At 43.2% G+C, this 20,469-nt stretch overlaps 1 protein-coding gene and 1 long non-coding RNA gene across 2 annotated transcripts; both read left to right on the forward strand.

The window, feature by feature from the left end:
- The first annotated feature begins 684 nt into the window (after positions 1 to 684).
- LOC129821454 (oocyte zinc finger protein XlCOF6.1-like) lies at positions 685 to 9,518 on the forward strand. Its single transcript, XM_055879134.1, has 2 exons — positions 685 to 1,194; positions 6,664 to 9,518. Exons 1-2 carry the CDS (start codon positions 909 to 911, stop codon positions 7,704 to 7,706), a joined length of 1,329 nt encoding a protein of 442 aa, XP_055735109.1. The 5' UTR covers positions 685 to 908; the 3' UTR covers positions 7,707 to 9,518.
- Positions 9,519 to 9,647: 129 nt separating this feature from the next.
- On the forward strand, positions 9,648 to 19,257 carry LOC129821459 (uncharacterized). Its single transcript, XR_008754335.1, has 3 exons — positions 9,648 to 10,168; positions 11,543 to 11,734; positions 18,082 to 19,257. It is a non-coding gene; the product is annotated as an uncharacterized LOC129821459 (long non-coding RNA).
- Positions 19,258 to 20,469: the final 1,212 nt, after the last annotated feature.

The raw sequence follows: 20,469 nt of genomic DNA on the forward strand, positions 1-20,469 counted from the left end.
CTGGATGATAGCGGGGTGAACAGGCAGTGGATCGGGTGGTTGTTGTCCTTGATGATCTTTATGGCCTTCCTGTGACATCGGGTGGTGTAGGTGTCCTGGAGGGCAGGTAGTTTGCCCCCAGTGATGCGTTGTGCAGACCTCACTACCCTCTGGAGAGCCTTACGGTTGTGGGCGGAGCAGTTGCCGTACCAGGCCCGACACGATGCTCACGATTGTGCATCTGTAGAAGTTTGTGAGTGCGTTTGGTGACAAGCCGAATTTCTTCAGCCTCCTGAGGTTGAAGGTCTTCACAACGCTGTCTGTGTGGGTGGACCAATTCAGTTTGTCCGTGATGTGTACGCCGAGGAACTTAAAACTTACTACTCTCTCCACTACTGTCCCGTCGATGTGGATAGGGGGGTGCTCCCTCTGCTGTTTCCTGAAGTCCACAATCATCTCCTTTGTTTTGTTGACGTTGAGTGTGAGGTTATTTTCCTGACACCACACTCCGATGGCTAGCGTGTCTTTGTATATCTCAATACAATAGTATTATTTAATGAAATCCATTTAAGATAATATTTGAAAAGAAAATATTTTCCTCAACTGCGTTTCCCACTCCAGTCATCAGACGGCGATGTGCGTTTTTCAGGCGATGCTGGTAGCGTGACGTGTTATCTAGTGGACGGTTCTTGAAAAACAGTCAACCACATCGGTCGCTTGCTAGTCAACATAGCCGAAAGATTCAAGCTATTTATACGCTTTCGGTCTATATTAGCTGCTGTGTTTTAGACACACTTCTGTCGTATCTACTTGTTAACCTATTTAATTTAATATTACGTTATTTTTTATTAGTCAGCTATAGTAGCTGGCTGGTTAAGTTAGCACTAGCCTAGTCACTAATGATAGCTAGTTAGCTAACATCCCCGAACATGAGCTCCCTAAGCTTCTCCCCTCCTGTTAAAGAAGAGGAGGTCTACTGGACGGAGAAAGAAGCTCTGGAGCTGAACATTGTCGTGAAAGAGGAGAAGGAAGAAGAGGATGTCACAGTTAAACAAGAAGTTGGGGGTGATGCTGTTACAGTGAAAGAAGAAGAGAAAGACGTTACAGTGAAAGAAGAGGTGAAAGAGGCTGCAGTTTTTGGAGTGAAGAAGGAAGGAGAGATTACTGTCACATTGAAAGATGAAGAGGTGGAGATAGGAGATCTGATTAACACCAGTAAGTACCGCCTTAAATTGTTTTTTCACTTTGGATATTCGGAGTTCGCTTGTCAATACCTCTTCAATGGAGGGCCCTATGATGATGACTGATATGTTTAGATTCAGACGACGTAGAGAGCAAGTTACCCCTTGTTTTCTCCGTTCCGTTTCCAAAAAGTGACTTAACATATATATTTGATTAGGGTATATCTGCTGACCGCAGACTGGGGGGCACGGCATGTTGTGATTTTTGTATAGTGATGTTTTACTACACACGGTGCACCCCAATACTGCCATGCGAGAGTTGGGTTGGCTACACCAAAGATTATGTATATACTGACAAGATGTCTCTCCGCCCTATCAAGGGGAGTCGATGTCCACAAAGCGGCACTGCGGGTTGTCTAGCTCCCGCCTATCCTTTCTTTGGATTGGTGGATACATCTTATTATTGCAATCTATTGTTTATATTCTATGAGGGTTGTTGTCGTCAACCACCTGTATTCAATGGAGAGAGATGCTCAGCTACTAGCATGAATATGCATAGTGATCTGGAGACAACTCCTATAGTGTTTTTATCAAAGTTGTTGGTATGTCACGTCACGTGTCCACGTAACTTTAAGCATTACGAAACTTCTGTTGGTTCAAGTAAACCTCACGTAACAAATAAGCCATTAATTTTGTTGTTGACCAAATTTGACACTTTCCACATTGGGTTGATAATTGTTTACACTTGGATACAACCTACTGTAGCCTAATGGCATGACCTAGAGAGATACAACCTACTGTAGCCTACTGGCATGACCTAGAGAGATACAACCACTAGTATGCAAGCATTTCTAAACTTTTTTCTCAGTTTTATGGGGTATTGTGATGCCGTTTATGAGGTATTGTCTGAAGATTGATCCTTTAAAAAAAAAGTTTAATCAATTTTAGAATAAGGATAATGTAACAACATGTGTAAAAAGGGAAGGGGTCTGAATGCATGTATGTTGTATGTTCTAGGGCTGTCCCAGATCATTTAAAAAAAAATGTTCTTTCTACCAATTGATTCTTTGAAATGTTATGACGTGTATCTTTTCATATAGACACACCCCATGTGTTTAATAAAATCAACTGTATGTGCAGAACTTGAACTGAACTGATGCTTCAAGCGTTTGATAGAATAATGAACACACACAAATGACTTGAGGAAGCCAGAGATCAATATTTCCAAAAGAAAAGAACAAATTCCCGACCTGCTGCTGGCCTTCGTAAATTCTGACGTTATGCTACTGAAGTTGCCAGTAAAATCGGCAAACATTTTCAATTTTCCACCCCTATTACTAGCCTGTTCAACCTCTCTTTCATGTCATCTGAGATTCCCAAAGATTGGAAAGTGGCTACGGTCATCCCCCTCTTCAAAGGGAGGGACACTCTTGACCCAAACTGCTACAGACCTATATCTATCATACCCTGCCTTTCTAAGGTCTTCGAAAGCTAAGTCAACAAACAGATTACCGACCATTTCGAATCCCACCGCACCTTCTCCGCTATGCAATCTGGTTTCAGAGCTGGTCATGGGTGCACCTCAGCCACGCTCAAGGTCCTAAACGATATCTTAACCGCCATCGATAAGAAACAATACTGTGCAGCCGTATTCATTGACCTGGCCAAGGCTTTCGACTCTGTCAATCACCACATCCTCATCGGCAGACTCAATAGCCTTGGTTTCTCAAATGATTGCCTCGCCTGGTTCACCAACTACTTATCTGATAGAGTTCAGTCTGTCAAATTGGAGGGCCTGTTGTCCCGGGCCTCTGGCAGTCTCTATGGGGGTGCCACAGGGTTCAATTCTTGGGCCGACTCTCTTCTCTGTATACATCAATGATGTCGCTTTTGCTGCTGGTGATTCTCTGATCCACCTCTACGCAGACGACACCATTCTGTATACTTCTGGCCCTTCTTTGGACACTGTGTTAACAACCCTCCAGACGAGCTTCAATGCCATACAACTCTCTTTCCGTGGCCTCCAATTGCTCTTAAATACAAGTACAACTAAAAGCATGCTATTCAACCGATCGCTGCCTGCACCTGCCCGTCCGTCCAGCATCACTACTCTGGACGGTTCTGACTTAGAATATGTGGACAACTACAAATACCTAGGTGTCTAGTTAGACTGTAAACTCTCCTTCCAGACTCACATCAAACATCTCCAATCCAAAGTTAAATCTAGAATTGGCTTCCTATTTCACAACAAAGCATCCTTCACTCATGCTGCCAAACATACCCTCGTAAAACTGACCATCCTACCGATCCTCGACTTCGGCGATGTCATTTACAAAATAGCCTCCAACACCGTACCCAACAAATTGGATGCAGTCTATCACAGTGCCATACGTTTTGTCACCAAAGCCCCATATGCTACCCACCACTGCGACCTGTACGCTCTCGTCTGCTGGCCCTCGCTCCATACTCGTCGCCAAACCCACTGACTCCAGGTCATCTACAAGACCCTGCTAGGTAAAGTCCCCCCTTATCTCAGCTCGCTGGTCACCATAGCAGCACCCACCTGTAGCAGGCGCTCCAGCAGGTATATCCATCTGGTCACCCCCAAAACCAATTCCTCCTTTGGCTGCATCTCCTTCCAGTACTCTGCTGCCAATGACTGGAACGAACTACAAAAATCTCTGAAACTGGAAACACTTATCTTCCTCACTAGCTTCAAACACCAGCTGTCAGATCAGCTCACAGATTACTGCACATGTACATAGCCCATCTATAATTTAGCCCAAACAACTACCAACTCTTCCCCTACTGTATTTATTTATTTATTTTGCTCCTTTGCACCCCATTATTTCTATATCTACTTTGCACATTCTTCCACTGCAAATCTACCATGCCAGTGTTTTACTTGCTATATTGTATTTACTTACCCACCATGGCCCTTTTTGCCTTTACCACCCTTATCTCACCTCATTTGCTCACATTGTATATAGACTTATTTTTCTACTGTATTATTGACTGTATGTTTGTTTTTCTCCATGTGTAACTCTGTGTTGTATGTGTACTCTGTGTTGAACTGCTTTGCTTTATCTTGGCCAATTCGCAATTGTAAATGAGAACTTGTTCTCAACTTGCCTACCTGGTTAAATAAAGGTTAAATAAAACATTTGGCACTCCAATTTTTTATCTTACCATTTCCACCGATCTGCGTGCCAGTTATGAACGAGTTACAAGTTGCCACTTCCTGGGTCGGTGAAGAGCGGTATTAAATTTAACGAATGAATCCGAGTCTCACGCTCATCACCTGTGGAAGGCGGGGCTTCCAGCGAGGCGTGGATTTAATATTATGTTGTCCCTAGTTTCCCTCCTTCAGGGAACTGCTTGTCATGTGATGAACTTCAACTTAAATACTGGATCTTGCTGTCGGACAGTTTTTTTGTATTCAGATCTCTGAAATGCACTCAAACTATGTAACATTCAGTGTTTCCTTATATTATGCTGGGAAAACAGTTTTCATGGGCACATAAATCCTAAATCATTTCAGAGGTTTCTAAATCCAATGGTTCTATCCGAGAGTCACCTTAAGTTGATTCACAACACCCAAATGGATACTGTCATTAACAAGGTTCTTCAATAATTACACATCATACTTAATTCTGTAGCTGTTTAGTTACAGTCACATGTTCAACTATCATCAGCTGATCCAGGAAATCATTTTCTGAATGAGAATCACATGACAAACATCACGACATGCAACAACAACCAAGTGCTTCTTCATTCATTACTCTGGTAAAGACAGTTATGCTGTGCTCCACGTTGGATCCAACATTCCTAACAAATTTATGTTTATAATGTGTTATTGTCTACTTGATTTACAGTAGGGTCTAGTTAGTCTGTTTGCACACAGAGATACTTAGCTCATAATGTGTAGAGAACTGTTCCTTGATGGATAGGCTATTGTACAACATACAGAGCTATTTTCCATTATTCAGGACATTTAGAATGACAACACATTACAGAGTAGCATAGTGGGATTATTCACAAAATTATCTGGTGATCAGGTTATGAAATGTCATGACAAAGACATTTTAGTTTCAATGTTTCACCTGAAATATTAAATGATTTATAGTCCTAGGTCTGTTGTTAGGTGAAGTCATGGGACCTACAGTAAGTCTATGTTATTGTTTGGTGAAGTTATGGTTCCTACAGTAGGTCTATGTTATTGTTAGGTGAGATTATAGACCATTTTGGCATACACTTAGTGGACAAACCCTCATTATCAGGCTGATGGGAAAACTAGCCAAAGAGCATTTTACTGGTTGAAGTCATTTTTAAATATAAAGTACATTTTTGACAATAACACAAACATTATTTTAAATCAGGACATTCAAACGAGCCTTACAATTATAATCCAAAGTAGTGTGAAATGCACTCATAGCAACCTGTAAATGGAGGCTATATTTGCTGTCAGCCTATGAGAACTCCCCTGAGTTTTCCACCACGGTGGTGAATTATTAAATAGACACAGAGCTTAATGTGAGTTTTCTTGAGTAGCACTCCTGATCTTGCGCTGATATTGAGCTGTTTTATTCAGAATACACTGTGAAAAACTAAAATCTTTGCTCACCATTTTTTTATTGTTCTTTTTTTCTCCCCAATTGGTAGTAGTTACAGTCTTGTCTCATCGCTGCAACTCTCAGACGGACTTGGGAGAGGCAAAGGTCGAGAGCCATGCGTCCTCCGAAACACAACCCAACCTAGCCGCACTGCTTCTTGACACAATGTCCATCCAATCTGGAAGCCAGCCGCACCAATGTGTCGGAGGAAACACCGTACACCTAGCGACCTGGTCAGCGCGCACTGCGCCCGGCCCGCCACAGGAGTCGCTAGTACGCGATGAGTCAAGAATATCCCTGCCGGCCAAAACCTCCCTAACCCGGACGACGCAGGGCCAATTGTGCGCCGCTCCATGGGCCTCCCGGTCGCGGCCGGCTGCAACAGAGCCTGGACTCGAACCCAGAATCTTTAGTGGCACAGCTAGCACTGCATAGCAGTGCCTTAGACCACTGCGCCACTCGGGAGGCCCTTGCTCACCATTTTTGCTCCAGGCAGATATAGTACATCCATAACTATCGGTTTCCTCATTAGCAGGGAGGTGTTTCTGCAACCAAATTACGTGTTCATCGCCCTTGTCGCAATTTTAGCAAACACAGAAAGGGGCCTATATTGGAGACCAAAAGTTGTCTGGCACACTGCTTAGGATTTCAACAACTTTTACTTATTTCTAGCCTAAAATCATTGATGTTACTACTAATATGAAAACAAGACTAAATATGACTATTGTTGCTCACTGGACTGTCTTAAGACAATTGTCAAGTAATTTTAACATTCGTTACAGACGTCAATTGTTGTACAACATCATGGCTACGCTGTTGGCATCACCTTTTACAGTGGATTTCTGCTATTGTGGGCCTTTCACCATCTGTCTGTCTTGTTGTTCACACAGGAGAGAGATGTGACTATCGTGGATCCTCTGGGGAGCCTCAACATCATGATGCTAATGAGGCAGAGAAGAGTCTCCCCACATCAGAACACCTCAAGAAACACCAGCAGAGACCCACAGAGAGGAAATCTCACTGCTGCTCTGACTGTGGGAAACAATGCAAATCTTCATCAGAACTTAAAATACACCAGCGAGTACACACAGGAGAGAAATCTCACCACTGTTTTGATTGTGGGAAGAGTTACTTAAGATCAGAATCACTAAAAGTACACCTGAGAATTCACACTGGAGAGAAACCTTATAGCTGTGATCAATGTGGGAAGAGTTTTACTCAGTCAAGCTGCCTGAAAACTCACCAGAGAATACATACTGGAGAGAAACCTTTTAGCTGTGATCAATGTGGGAAGAGTTTTACTCACTCAAGCTGCCTGATAGTACATCTGAGAGCACACACAGGAGAGAAACCTTACCACTGCTGTGACTGCGGAAAGAGTTTTGTTAGTTCAACAGATTTAAAATCACACCAGAAAATACACACAGTAGACAAACCTTATAACTGTACTCAATGTGGGAAGAGGTTTAATCACTCAAGCTGGCTGATAGTACATCTGAGAGCACACACAGGAGTGAAACCTTATAACTGTGATCAATGTGGGAAGAGTTTTGTTACATCTAGCCATTTGACTCTACACCAGAGAACACACACAGGAGAGAAATCTTATAGCTGTAGTCAATGTGGGAAGAGTTTTATTCAGTCAAGCAGCCTGATATCACACCAGAGAACACACACAGGAGAGAAACCTTATAGCTGTAATCAATGTGGGAAGAGTTTTACTCAGTCAAGCAGCCTGGTATCACACCAGAGAACACACACAGGAGAGAAACCTTATAGCTGTAATCAATGTGGGAAGAGTTTTACTCAGTCAAGCAGCCTGGTATCACACCAGAGAACACACACAGGAGAGAAACCTTATAGCTGTGATCAATGTCACAAGAGATACTCTGATAAAAGATCTCTGATCAAACATCAGAAGATACATACATGAAGGAGTTGTTTCATGATATCAATGAAATGTCACAATGTAGAATGTTTTAACATTGTAGTAGGAGTATTTTAATTAATAATGTTACAATGTAGAACCCTAATAATTTCCCCGTTCTATAAGCCTCATCAGTTGAAAAATCTTTGTACTTTGCTCTGTTCATCTTTCCCTCGATCCTGACTAGTCTGCCAGTCCCTGCCACTGAAAAACATCCCCACAGCATGATTCTGCCACCACCATGCTTCACCGTTGGGATGGTGCCTGGTTTCCTCCAGACGTGACGCTTGGCATTCAGGCCAAAGAGTTCAATCTTGGTTTCATCAGACCAGAGAATCTTGTTTCTCATGGTCTGAGAGTCCTTTAGGTGCTTTTTGGCAAACTCCAAGCGGGCTGTCATGTGCCTTTTACTGAGGAGTGGCTTCCTTCTGGCCACTCTACCATAAAGGTCTGATTGGTGGAGTGCTGCAGAGATCGTTGTCCTTCTGGAAGGTTCTCCCATCTCCACAGAGGAACTCTGGAGCTTTGTCAGACTGACCATTGGGTTCTTGGTCACCTCCCTGACCAAGGCCCTTCTCCCAAATGTATGTAGTTCTGTCCTTGAGCTGTTCTTGTCTATATATGTTCTGTATCATGTTTGTGGACCCCAGGAAGAGTACCTGCTGCTTTTGCAACAGCTAATGGGGATCCTAATAAAATACCAAGATTGCTCAGTTTGGCCGGGTGGCCAGCTCTAGGAAGAGTCTTGGTGGTTCCAAACCTATTCCATTTAAGAATGATGGAGGCCACTGTGTTCTTGGGGACCTTCAATGATGCAGACATTTTTTGGTACCTTTCCCCAGATCTGTGCCTCAACATAATCCTGTCTCAGAGCTCTATGGACAATTCCTTTGACCTCATGGCTTGGTTTTCGCTCTGACAACTGTGGGACCTTATATAGACAGGTGTGTGCCTTTCCAAATCATGTCCAATCAATTGAATTTACCACAGATAGACTCCAGTCAATTTGTAGAAACATCTCAAGGATGATTAATGGAAACAGGATGCACCTGAAAGCAATTTCGAGTCTCATAGCAAAGGGTCTGAGGACTTAAGGAAATACATTTGCAAATGGTTTGTCACTATGGGGTGTTGTGTGTAGATTGATGAGGGAGAAATATTCTAACATTTTCTACAATTGGCAGTTTTGTACACAGTCATGTGATACCTGGTATAGAAAAGTCCAATCTTAGGAGAGTACATGGGAGGCACTATACTGTGTGTCTGCAGGTGTCTAGCTGGTCAAAACCACTGATACAGGAGCCCCTCCACCCTCTGGTGGGATGGATCATGTCTACAGAGAAACCTAGATTCAAATACTTAGATTTGTGTGTATTGGGTATATGTTGTGAAATTGTTAGATATTACTTGTTAGATATTACTGCACTGTCGGAGCTAGAAACACAAGCATTTCACTAGACCCGCAGTAACATCTGCTAAACATGTGTATGTGACCAATAAAATGTATAATAAATAAAACCAATAAATGTCCTATTTATCAAAGGTGCTTTTGGCTGGGGTCAACATGACCCCAAAGGATTTGAATTTGTTAAAAGTCCATATTGATACAGAAACACTAAACCATGATTTAGGTTTATTAAGAACAAGATGATTGACATAGTCATGAAAAATTGGAAGAATTGAATAAACCACATTATGGCTATAATAAAAGATATGTCTCTGGGGTCAAAATGATCCATATCAGTATGGTTCAATGGAAATATGTAGTGAGTGTAAAGTTTGTTTTAAATTATCACTCATTAAAAACGAATCAATCAACACATGCTTCTCTTTGAACGACTTAATATAATATTAAACTTTTATGAAATAAATGAAAAATTGGTTCCTCAACTGCGTTGCCCACTCCAGTCAGCAGATGGCGTCTTTTAGGTTTAGGCGATGCTGCCAGTGTGACATATAATCTAATCCCTGGACGGGACGCTCCTTCAACAACAACAGCTAGTCAGACACCTCGGTAGCTTTCTAGCAAACATAGCTACAACATTCACGCTCTTTACACTGTTTTGGTGTATATTAGTCGCTGTATATTAAACACACTTCGGCTGTATGTACTTGTTGGCCCATTTAATTATATATTTACGTTGTTTGTCAGCTAGCTGGTTTGCTAGGTTAGAGCTAGGCTAGTCGCTAATGCTAGATAGCTAACACCTCCGACCATGAGTTCACTAAGCTACTCTCCTCCTGATAAAGAAGAGGAGGTCTGCTGGACGGAGAAAGAAGCTCTTGTGAAAGAGGAGGGGGAAGAGAAAGATGTTACAATACAAAAACAAGTAGAGGGTGAGGCTGTTACCATGAGAAAGAGGAGTTCAGAGTGAAAGCGGAGGATGCAGTTTTTGGAGTGAAAGAGGAGGGGGAGATGACTGTCACATTGGAGGAAGAGGAGAAGGTTGGAGATTTGTTTAACACCAGTAAGTACCGTCTCTGCAGTCGTTGAACCAATATGCAGTAAAGGGGTTCTACACTTTAATGTTGTTCTGTAGGAATGGCTGAAGCTACACTAACGTGTAGCACATCTAGAGTGGACCATAAACAAAACGTTAACAATTGATCAAATGCATCCAATGACAATGCCTGAAATACTGTAGTCCTCAGTATCTCTTATTAGATTAGACCAATATGTAGTCTTAAAGGGGCAATCAGCAGTTGTTACATTCATTTTGGGACTTATACATTAATGATACGTACCCAATGTCTCTTTAAAAATTCACTTATAAATGCCTCATGAGCTTAGTTCAACTGTCGTACCCCATCAGAGCCCAAAATATAAGCTTTTTTTTTACTCCAATGTGTGTCAGTAAATATTAACAAACACTGTATATCCTCAAAACATGGTTTAAACTATAATGTTGATATCATGGATGGTTGCATTTCTCCAGCCCCATCCCCCAACTCTTTACTGAAACGGGCAGGGAGTACGCTTTGTTATTGTTTCTACTGCTGATTGCTGCCTCCGTTACTCTTCAAGGTCCAAGGACTGTATGTTATTTTCAGAGTTAGACAGGTTCTGGCAGCTAAAATAGTCAAATAATCCACCTAAATGTGAATCGATTCTCAATTGGCTCCCTCTAGTCAGGTTATATTGATGACTGGCTCCCTCTAGTCAGATTGTATTGATGACTGGCTCCCTCTAGTCATTTGTGTGTCATATTTATTTAATCAAACAGCGTGCTTAAGAAGATTTAGGGAGAAGGGGAGAGAGGGATGAAGTGAAGGAGAGAGACTGTTATTGAGAAAATAAGGTAGTTAAAGCGACAGTGTTCAACAGGAATCTGTGTGTGTCTTCACCTGGTGTCCACACCACACTAAGTGGCTGCAGAGTATTTTATGCTGAAAAACATGAACGGACACACAAGGACAAACAATATGGCGTAGTTATAGAAATAATGAAGTGTCTAACTATTCTCCATGGTTGGCCCTCTTGCCTATTCTTTGAAGGTGGAAGGAGCCACAGTTATACACCTGAGCCTGCTTACTGCACAACACAATCCATCAATCAGATTGATACATGAGTGTGTAGGTGTTGGTTATAGGGTGTCTAATTGTTCTACATTTTTTCAATATGGGTGATTTAAAATAGCCTGTTTTGTTTTTGTACAGACAGACATCACACCCGTACTTAAACAGCACCCTCACCTGAGAAGTAGAAATCAAAGGGAGAGAAACTGTGAATTGAATAACTGCAGTTGGCATAGCTAAGTAAATGCAAGAATACTCTTATTGCAATGTGAATGGCTCTTAGACTACACTATGCACAACCAAAGGCTTTTTTATGTTGTTGCCAGGGAACAGCACCCTCTTTGAAGAAGTAAGAGGTGAAGATCTCATGCACACGGATTGCCTCTCTTGCTGCGTTGTTGAACCCCATCCTTGAAACATCCTGCAGAGCAGCAGACTCCTCCTCTGGGACACGGCGGCGAGCTGCAGATCCCCTCCTGGTCCTCGTGTCCATCCTCATGAAGTTGCGCAGGACACAGGTAGCCTTCACACACCTGCATTCCTCCAGGAGGCAGTCCCAGATGACCCTGGTCACCCAACCTTGCAGTGTGCTACACGGTAACTGCAGGCAATCGTTATGAAGGAATCTCCAGTTAAAAGTTATCTGTAGGAATATGGAAGACAATGTAATTATTATACTGATACATCACCAGGTCATTGTGGATTACTGAAGTATAATATCCCTGATAACAAATCATGATAACATTGGATTGATAGATGCATGGCCACACATATGTGCATGTGTAGCATGTGACAATAACAGAATCATATCAAGAATAGCATCACAAATGAATACATAAATACCACTTGAAGCTTGATGATGAGTTGATCATTTGAATCAGCTGTGCAGTGCTGAGGCAAAAACAACAATGTGCACCTCTTTGAGTCCCCAGGACTGAAAACCACTGCTCTTCATTGGGACCTCTTCATCTGTAAACTGGCTTTCATAGCGCTCTTTATCTGAGGATAGAAAACCTCACAAGAAACAGACTTCATTATAGTCAAATTACAGCACACTGAATATTATGTTACTACATTTACATTTTTACATTTAAGTCATTTAGCAGACGCTCTTATCCAGAGCGACTTACAAATTGGTGCATTCACCTTATGACATCCAGTGGAACAGCCACTTTACAATAGTGCATCTAAATCTTTTAAGGGGGGTGGGTGGGTGGGGGGGGGGGGGGTCAGAAGGATTACTTTATCCTATCCTAGGTATTCCTTAAAGAGGTGGGGTTTCAGGTGTCTCCGGGAAGGTGGTGATTGACTCCGCTGTCCTGGCGTCGTGAGGGAGTTTGTTCCACCATTGGGGGGCCAGAGCAGCGAACAGTTTTGACTGGGCTGAGCGGGAACTGTACTTCCTCAGTGGTAGGGAGGCGAGCAGGCCAGAGGTGGATGAACGCAGTGCCCTTGTTTGGGTGTAGGGCCTGATCAGAGCCTGAAGGTACTGAGGTGCCGTTCCCCTCACAGCTCCGTAGGCAAGCACCATGGTCTTGTAGCGGATGCGAGCTTCAACTGGAAGCCAGTGGAGAGAGCGGAGGAGCGGGGTGACGTGAGAGAACTTGGGAAGGTTGAACACCAGACGGGCTGCGGCGTTCTGGATGAGTTGTAGGGGTTTAATGGCACAGGCAGGGAGCCCAGCCAACAGCGAGTTGCAGTAATCCAGACGGGAGATGACAAGTGCCTGGATTAGGACCTGCGCCGCTTCCTGTGTGAGGCAGGGTCGTACTCTGCGGATGTTGTAGAGCATGAACCTACAGGAACGGGCCACCGCCTTGATGCTAGTTGAGAACGACAGGGTGTTGTCCAGGATCACGCCAAGGTTCTTAGCGCTCTGGGAGGAGGACACAATGGAGTTGTCAACCGTGATGGCGAGATCATGGAACGGGCAGTCCTTCCCCGGGAGGAAGAGCAGCTCCGTCTTGCCGAGGTTCAGCTTGAGGTGGTGATCCGTCATCCACACTGATATGTCTGCCAGACATGCAGAGATGCGATTCGCCACCTGGTCATCAGAAGGGGGAAAGGAGAAGATCAATTGTGTGTCGTCTGCATAGCAATGATAGGAGAGACCATGTGAGGTTACGACAGAGCCAAGTGACTTGGTGTATAGCGAGAATAGGAGAGGGCCTAGAACAGAGCCCTGGGGGACACCAGTGGTGAGAGCACGTGGTGAGGAGACAGATTCTCGCCACGCCACCTGGTAGGAGCGACCTGTCAGGTAGGACGCAATCCAAGCGTGGGCCGCGCCGGAGATGCCCAACTCGGAGAGGGTGGAGAGGAGGATCTGATGGTTCACAGTATCGAAGGCAGCTGATCGGTCTAGAAGGATGAGAGCAGAGGAGAGAGAGTTAGCTTTAGCAGTGCGGAGCGCCTCCGTGATACAGAGAAGAGCAGTCTCAGTTGAATGACTAGTCTTGAAACCTGACTGATTTGGATCAAGAAGGTAATTCTGAGAGAGATAGCAGGAGAGCTGGCCAAGGACGGCACGTTCAAGAGTTTGAGAGAAAAGAAAGAAGGGATACTGGTCTGTAGTTGTTGACATCGGAGGGATCGAGTGTAGGTTTTTTCAGAAGGGGTGCAACTCTCGCTCTCTTGAAGACGGAAGGGACGTAGCCAGCGGTCAGGGATGAGTTGATGAGCGAGGTGAGGTAAGGGAGAAGGTCTCCGGAAATGGTCTGGAGAAGAGAGGAGGGGATAGGGTCAAGCGGGCAGGTTGTTGGGCGGCCGGCCGTCACAAGACGCGAGATTTCATCTGGAGAGAGAGGGGAGAAAGAGGTCAGAGCACAGGGTAGGGCAGTGTGAGCAGAACCAGCGGTGTCGTTTGACTTAGCAAACGAGGATCGGATGTCGTCGACCTTCTTTTCAAAATGGTTGACGAAGTCATCTGCAGAGAGGGAGGGGGGGAGGGGGGGAGGATTCAGGAGGGAGGAGAAGGTGGCAAAGAGCTTCCTAGGGTTAGAGGCAGATGCTTGGAATTTAGAGTGGTAGAAAGTGGCTTTAGCAGCAGAGACAGAAGAGGAAAATGTAGAGAGGAGGGAGTGAAAGGATGCCAGGTCCGCAGGGAGGCGAGTTTTCCTCCATTTCCGCTCGGCTGCCCGGAGCCCTGTTCTGTGAGCTCGCAATGAGTCGTCGAGCCACGGAGCGGGAGGGGAGGACCGAGCCGGCCTGGAGGATAGGGGACATAGAGAGTCAAAGGATGCAGAAAGGGAGGAGAGGAGGGTTGAGGAGGCAGAATCAGGAGATAGGTTGGAGAAGGTTTGAGCAGAGGGAAGAGATGATAGGATGGAAGAGGAGAGAGTAGCGGGGGAGAGAGAGCGAAGGTTGGGACGGCGCGATACCATCCGAGTAGGGGCAGTGTGGGAAGTGTTGGATGAAAGCGAGAAGGAAAAGGATACAAGGTAGTGGTCGGAGACTTGGAGGGGAGTTGCAATGAGGTTAGTGGAAGAACAGCATCTAGTAAAGATGAGGTCAAGCGTATTGCCTGCCTTGTGAGTAGGGGGGGGGAAGGTGAGAGGGTGAGGTCAAAAGAGGAGGAGTGGAAAGAAGGAGGCAGAGAGGAATGAGTCAAAGGTAGACGTGGGGAGGTTAAAGTCACCCAGAACTGTGAGAGGTGAGCCGTCCTCAGGAAAGGAGCTTATCAAGGCATCAAGCTCATTGATGAACTCTGAGGGAACCTGGAGAGCGATAAATGATAAGGATGTTAAGCTTGAAAGGGCTGGTAACTGTGACAGCATGGAATTCAAAGGAGGCGATAGACAGATGGGTAAGGGGAGAAAGAGAGAATGACCACTTGGGAGAGATGAGGATCCCGGTGCCACCACCCCGCTGACCAGAAGCTCTCTGTGTGTGCGAGAACACGTGTGCGGACGAAGAGAAGAGGTACAGAAGAGGCTACGCTAATGCAAAGGAGATTGGAATGACAAGTGGACTACACGTCTCGAATGTTCAGAAAGTTAAGCTTACGTTGCAAAAATCTTATTGACTAAAAATGATACAGTACTGCTGAAGTAGGCTAGCTAGCAGTGGCTGCGTTGTTGACTTTGTTTGAAAGTGTAGCTGGCTAGGTAACCTCGATAGCTGGCCAGGTAACTGGCTAGATAATTAGTCTAAACTACACAATTGTCTTAGATACAAGGACAGCAAAGACAACTATGTAGCTAGCTAACACTAGCCAGCTAACACTACACTAATCAAATCGTTCCGTTGTAATGTAATAGTTTCTACGGTGCTGCTATTCGGTAGAAGTTGGCTAGCTAGCAGTGTTAGCAGTGTTGACTAGCAGTGTTGACTAGGTAGGAGAACGGCAGCGCGGCGGACGAAAATAGCTGGCTAGCTCACCGAAATTACTCTAGACTCCACAGTTATCTTAGATACAAAGACAGCAAAGACAACTATGTAGCTAGCTAACACTACACTAATCAAGCCGTTCCGTTGTTCCGTTGAATGTAATAGTTTCTACAGTGCTGCTATTCGGTGGCTAGCTGGCTAGCTAGCAGTGTTGATTACGTTACGTTAAAAGGACGAAAATAGCTGGCTAGCTAACCTAGAAAATCGCTCTAAACTACACAATTATCTTTATCTCCATCCTCACTTCTAGGGACAGGAACTACACAAAAGTACCTGCCCTATCCAGAATAGCCTACTCTCTCATTGACAGTTGGGGCTGCTATCCTTTCACCCTCCTCCATGGCTGTTAGCTAGGTACCTACAAATGCATTTGGAGTTAGTTTTTTATAGTGATAAATAGATAGCTAGCTAATATGAAGTTAAGGAACTGGTGATTTGTAATTCACTTTGGTAGATATCTATCTATAAAGTATTTGAAGTTGTCTAGATAGCTCATTTGAGTTAGCCTGCACTGTAGCTAGTTAGCTAATAATACATCGTTTTTTAAAAACATTTTCAAAATCTATTTACTTACTTACTTTCTTGAATAGGTTCTCCCAGCCATGTGGACAACTGGAAACAGGGCAGCAAAGTTTGTTTGTCATCAGATAGTTTTAGAGGATATTACTATTAAACTATGTAATAACCAGACCTTCATGCTGAATTATTGACGGAGTCACAACGGGCGGCCTAAGCGGGATCTAGTCCATCTGCTGACTGGACACAGTTGAGTAAAATGTATATTTTATTTTCAGGCAAAAAGTTAAATGGTAGGAAGCATGAGTTTTTACTCACCAGTGTAACAACACAGTGTGGTTAAAGACTTGGTAACTTAGTTGTAGCCACGATTTGGTTACCTATGAGTAAAAACATTTATGTTTCTGTTTTAAATTTACAAAATTAAAATGACATTTTAAATGTTTACTTTACTCAAGTATGATAATTGGGTACTTTTTCCATCACTGTATTTTTATAACGATCCCTTGCGTCATGCAGCCGTTCCTCTGCTTAACCCCGCTGTCTGAAACACTAATCCAGCCATTCCTCTGGGTAACCCCGCTGTCTGAAACACTCCTCCAGCCATTCCTCTGGGTAACCCAGCTGTCTGAAACACTCATCCAGACAGTCGGCTTGTTTGTCATAGTCACTCTGTGTACTACAAATCCTGTGTGTGCAACTGTATTGGCTGATGGGGAGGATATTTTTTAGGGGTGCAGGGTGGAAGCTGTCTCCTCGTTACAGGGAATTCCTGTCCGTCTGCTTCCTGTATAGGTCTGTGCTAAAGCCACACCCCTCCCTCTTAATCAAAATGTCCAGATAACTTGTTTCATGCGCATCAAAGGTGAGGGTGAATTTCAGATGTTCACTGCTTGTATTGATGGAGTGGAATTGATGAAGTTCCTCTGCTGTCCCCTGGAATAGACGGAACACGTCTTAAATTAAGCCTTTTTCAGAGGCTGATGAGGTGCTAGAATGAACTGTTAGGGCTGACAATCACATTCTTCTACAACAACCCCACAAACAGATTAAAAAATAATATCTAATTATGCCAAACTACAATGACCATAATGACCTGAGCGTCTATTTGTCTTGTCTGTGTTTCTTTTACACCTGCTATATAAAAGAGACAGAAGAATGCACGATGGTCAATGCTATCCGGGATCCTTGGGACATCCCTAAAATAAACCCTAACCATTTTAAATGTCAACTTCAATGGGCTAGGGACATGTCAAGGATTTATCTCTACCTGAAAATACATGATCTAAGTGATTGATAGTTGGTATTCAGCAGTCATAAAGCCTAATTTACTTTAAGGAACTACTAAAATTGTGTTTTTGTCAGACAGCAGCTCTAAACATTATTGAGTGACTGATCCATTCATCCTTCCATCCCTCCTAAGCCTTCCTCTTCTCTGAAGACCCATTGAGGGTGGAGATCAGTCAGAGAGCTGTTAAGGGACTGGTTAGGAAGAACACTTCTACAGCCAGAGAGGTGAGAGGTCACACATGGTTTAGATGGTAAATATTTATGTCCCCATAGCGGTTCATCACGTAAGCAAAAGGGAATATGTTCCATCATCTATGTTTATTTACATTAGTGCAAATTGTCCACTGATATAAGTGTAATTTCTCACCCCTTTTGGCTGTATGAAAGTTAATTTCCTCTCAGGCACACACATTTGTTCTTTGATAATGATGGTCATGTGTAAAATGTACTTTCCCCACTCATTCACCCCATCTATTTACATTGTTTATGCATATTCAGTGGCCTGACTGCATCCAGACTATGTCAAAGGCCCATCCTGGTAGATCTGAACCTAATGCAGCTTGGAGTGATCAGATGAAAAGTCACGTTTAGGTGCCAGGTGTAACTGAGGCCATAGATGCTCCATATCCATTACTTTGAGTGTTTTATATAATGTGTTTCTGTGTTGCAGGGGCAGTCAAGAAATGGAACAGCAAGGCCACAGAACATGACATAAGCAGAGCTGTGGGAGACCACCTCAAGCCCCTGGTAGAGTCGGGGGTGGTGTTTACCACTCCACCACACCTTCAGCAGGCTTGAAAAATGGGGTTGATCCCCTTGTCTGTGTCAATGTTTAATAGTTGAATCCTTTGATGTAGTAAATGATTTCAACATGCACTATTTTTGATATACTTCATTTATACTGTTTTTCATACTAAGATGGACCAAGATATATTTGTTGTTTAAAAAAAAGTATAAAGTAAAATGTTTAAACTAGGCAAGAACAAATTCTTATTTACAATGATGTCTACAGGGGAACAGTGGGTTAACTGCCTTGTTTAGGGGCAGAATGACAGATTTTTACCTTGTCAGCTCAGGGATTCGATCCAGCAAACTTTCAGATACTGACCCTACGCTTTAACCACTAGGCTACCTGCCGCCCCAAATATGTGTTTCAAAAGTCTGTTGATTGGTCGGTCTTTGGGTTCATTCGTATCGCAATATGTTCAAATCAAGCTTTATTTATATAGCAAATTTCAGACATGGCTTCACAGAAAGAAAAACACAGAAGATTAAATGGAAGACTAATGAGCATTCTAAATGCCATTGATTAAAATATTAACAATATCCAACCCAAAATATAAACTTGTTTTACTCCATTGTTTGTTCTTACGTTTCCCAGCAAGAAAACCAAAATGACGCTTATATAAAAGAGTGAACTAACAGAGTCACTGACAACAACAACTAAACAGGTGGGGTTTAGGAGGTGTTCTGAAAGACACAATGGGGGTGTCCACCAGTAACAACAACTGAAGACACCCACTAAATCTGCCCAAGAACAGGGAAACAATAGAAAAACCCACACCAAACTTAAAGACAGGAAGCAAACCAAAAAGGTGGAGCAACTAAAGGTGTTGACTCTCCACATCTATCAATAGCACTGGGCCAGACACTCTTAAATAGAACCTGGACCAGATCAGGTGAAACACCTTCCCACTAACGAGATGGAAAAGCCAGCACAGGTGTAACACATACTGACTAACGAGATGACACCAATCAGTGCGTCCTACGTGCTAACGAGCTATATGTGCTAAAGTCCAACCTCAAAACATAAATGGAAAAACCAAAGCCTGTAACAATTTCACCCTTAAGACAAAAAATATATCCTATATTTTTGTTGGACAAGTTTGCTCACCACCAACAGAAAACAACTTCCATTTCACATTATAATCAACTACAATGCTTCACCTCCTACAATATAAACATGGTGTCTACTGGCTATCTTAATTTTTGAAAAACTCACTAGCTTCTAGAACTGTCGTCTTCCTAAAACTCACTAGCTTCTAGAACTCTCGTCTCCTTGGAACGAGCCAAAACAAAACTCATCTCCAATACTGAAAAACATGCAGTCAAAATAAATTGTGATCCATGGTAACGCACTGGCTAAACACAAATCTTTTTGACTGCCCACCCTTGAGACAATCAGCAAAGAAGTTGTCCTTACCACGTCTGATTTCAAGAGGAAACTCCTGCAATATCCGTAGTAACTTTCCACCTCACTGCGGAGCTTCTCTCTCTCTTCAGGGTTCACTAGATAGGTTTGTTGTTGGATCGGGGCCCAGTCCCCAATGTCATGATCTAGTACATTTGGGTTGGCACATGTGAGAATGAACCCTGATATTCTAAGAGCAGGGCAACAATGTCATTATAAGTGTACCAAAAAAATTGTCAGTTGGTTGCATGAATAAATATCATTTCTAAGTGTTACATGGATTGGAAACATGAAATATTTGGTTGCATAGTCTTATTTTGAAAGGCTTTTCAATGGCATTTTGCTAGGTGGGATATCCCCAATGTCAAAATACAGTTTTAATGTGTCCAAATCAATATGCAGAAACAGTTTGGGATAAATTGAAAACCTAAACATAACATGTGCTATATACACAAAAATCTGCCACAATAATCATATTACTTTTATTTTTTTAAACACGCACCTTATAAACTGCACAATGACATGACTGTCCTGCTCGGCTCAGATTACCAATGACCACAATCCTGCAGAGAGATTTCATCCCCACCAGAGGAGAAGGGATCTCAAGGGAAAGGAAGATGTGGGGGTTTTATGACCCCTCACACTCATGGTAAATCTTAGGCCACAGACAACATTCCTGTGTCCTCTCACTATGGAGAACCAACCTCAGAACATTAAACATGCAATAAAGGGACTGGAACAATGGTTTCCGTCAGCCACAATGGTGGTCATGACGATAGATGGAATATGAAAATGTATGTCATTTTTGTTTTGTTATTAAAGGTAAATAGATGACGTTATTACGAAAACATTGTAACTGTAAGAGTT

The sequence above is a fragment of the Salvelinus fontinalis genome, chromosome 23 (assembly GCF_029448725.1).
Source record: "Salvelinus fontinalis isolate EN_2023a chromosome 23, ASM2944872v1, whole genome shotgun sequence".
Lineage (NCBI taxonomy): Eukaryota > Metazoa > Chordata > Actinopteri > Salmoniformes > Salmonidae > Salvelinus > Salvelinus fontinalis.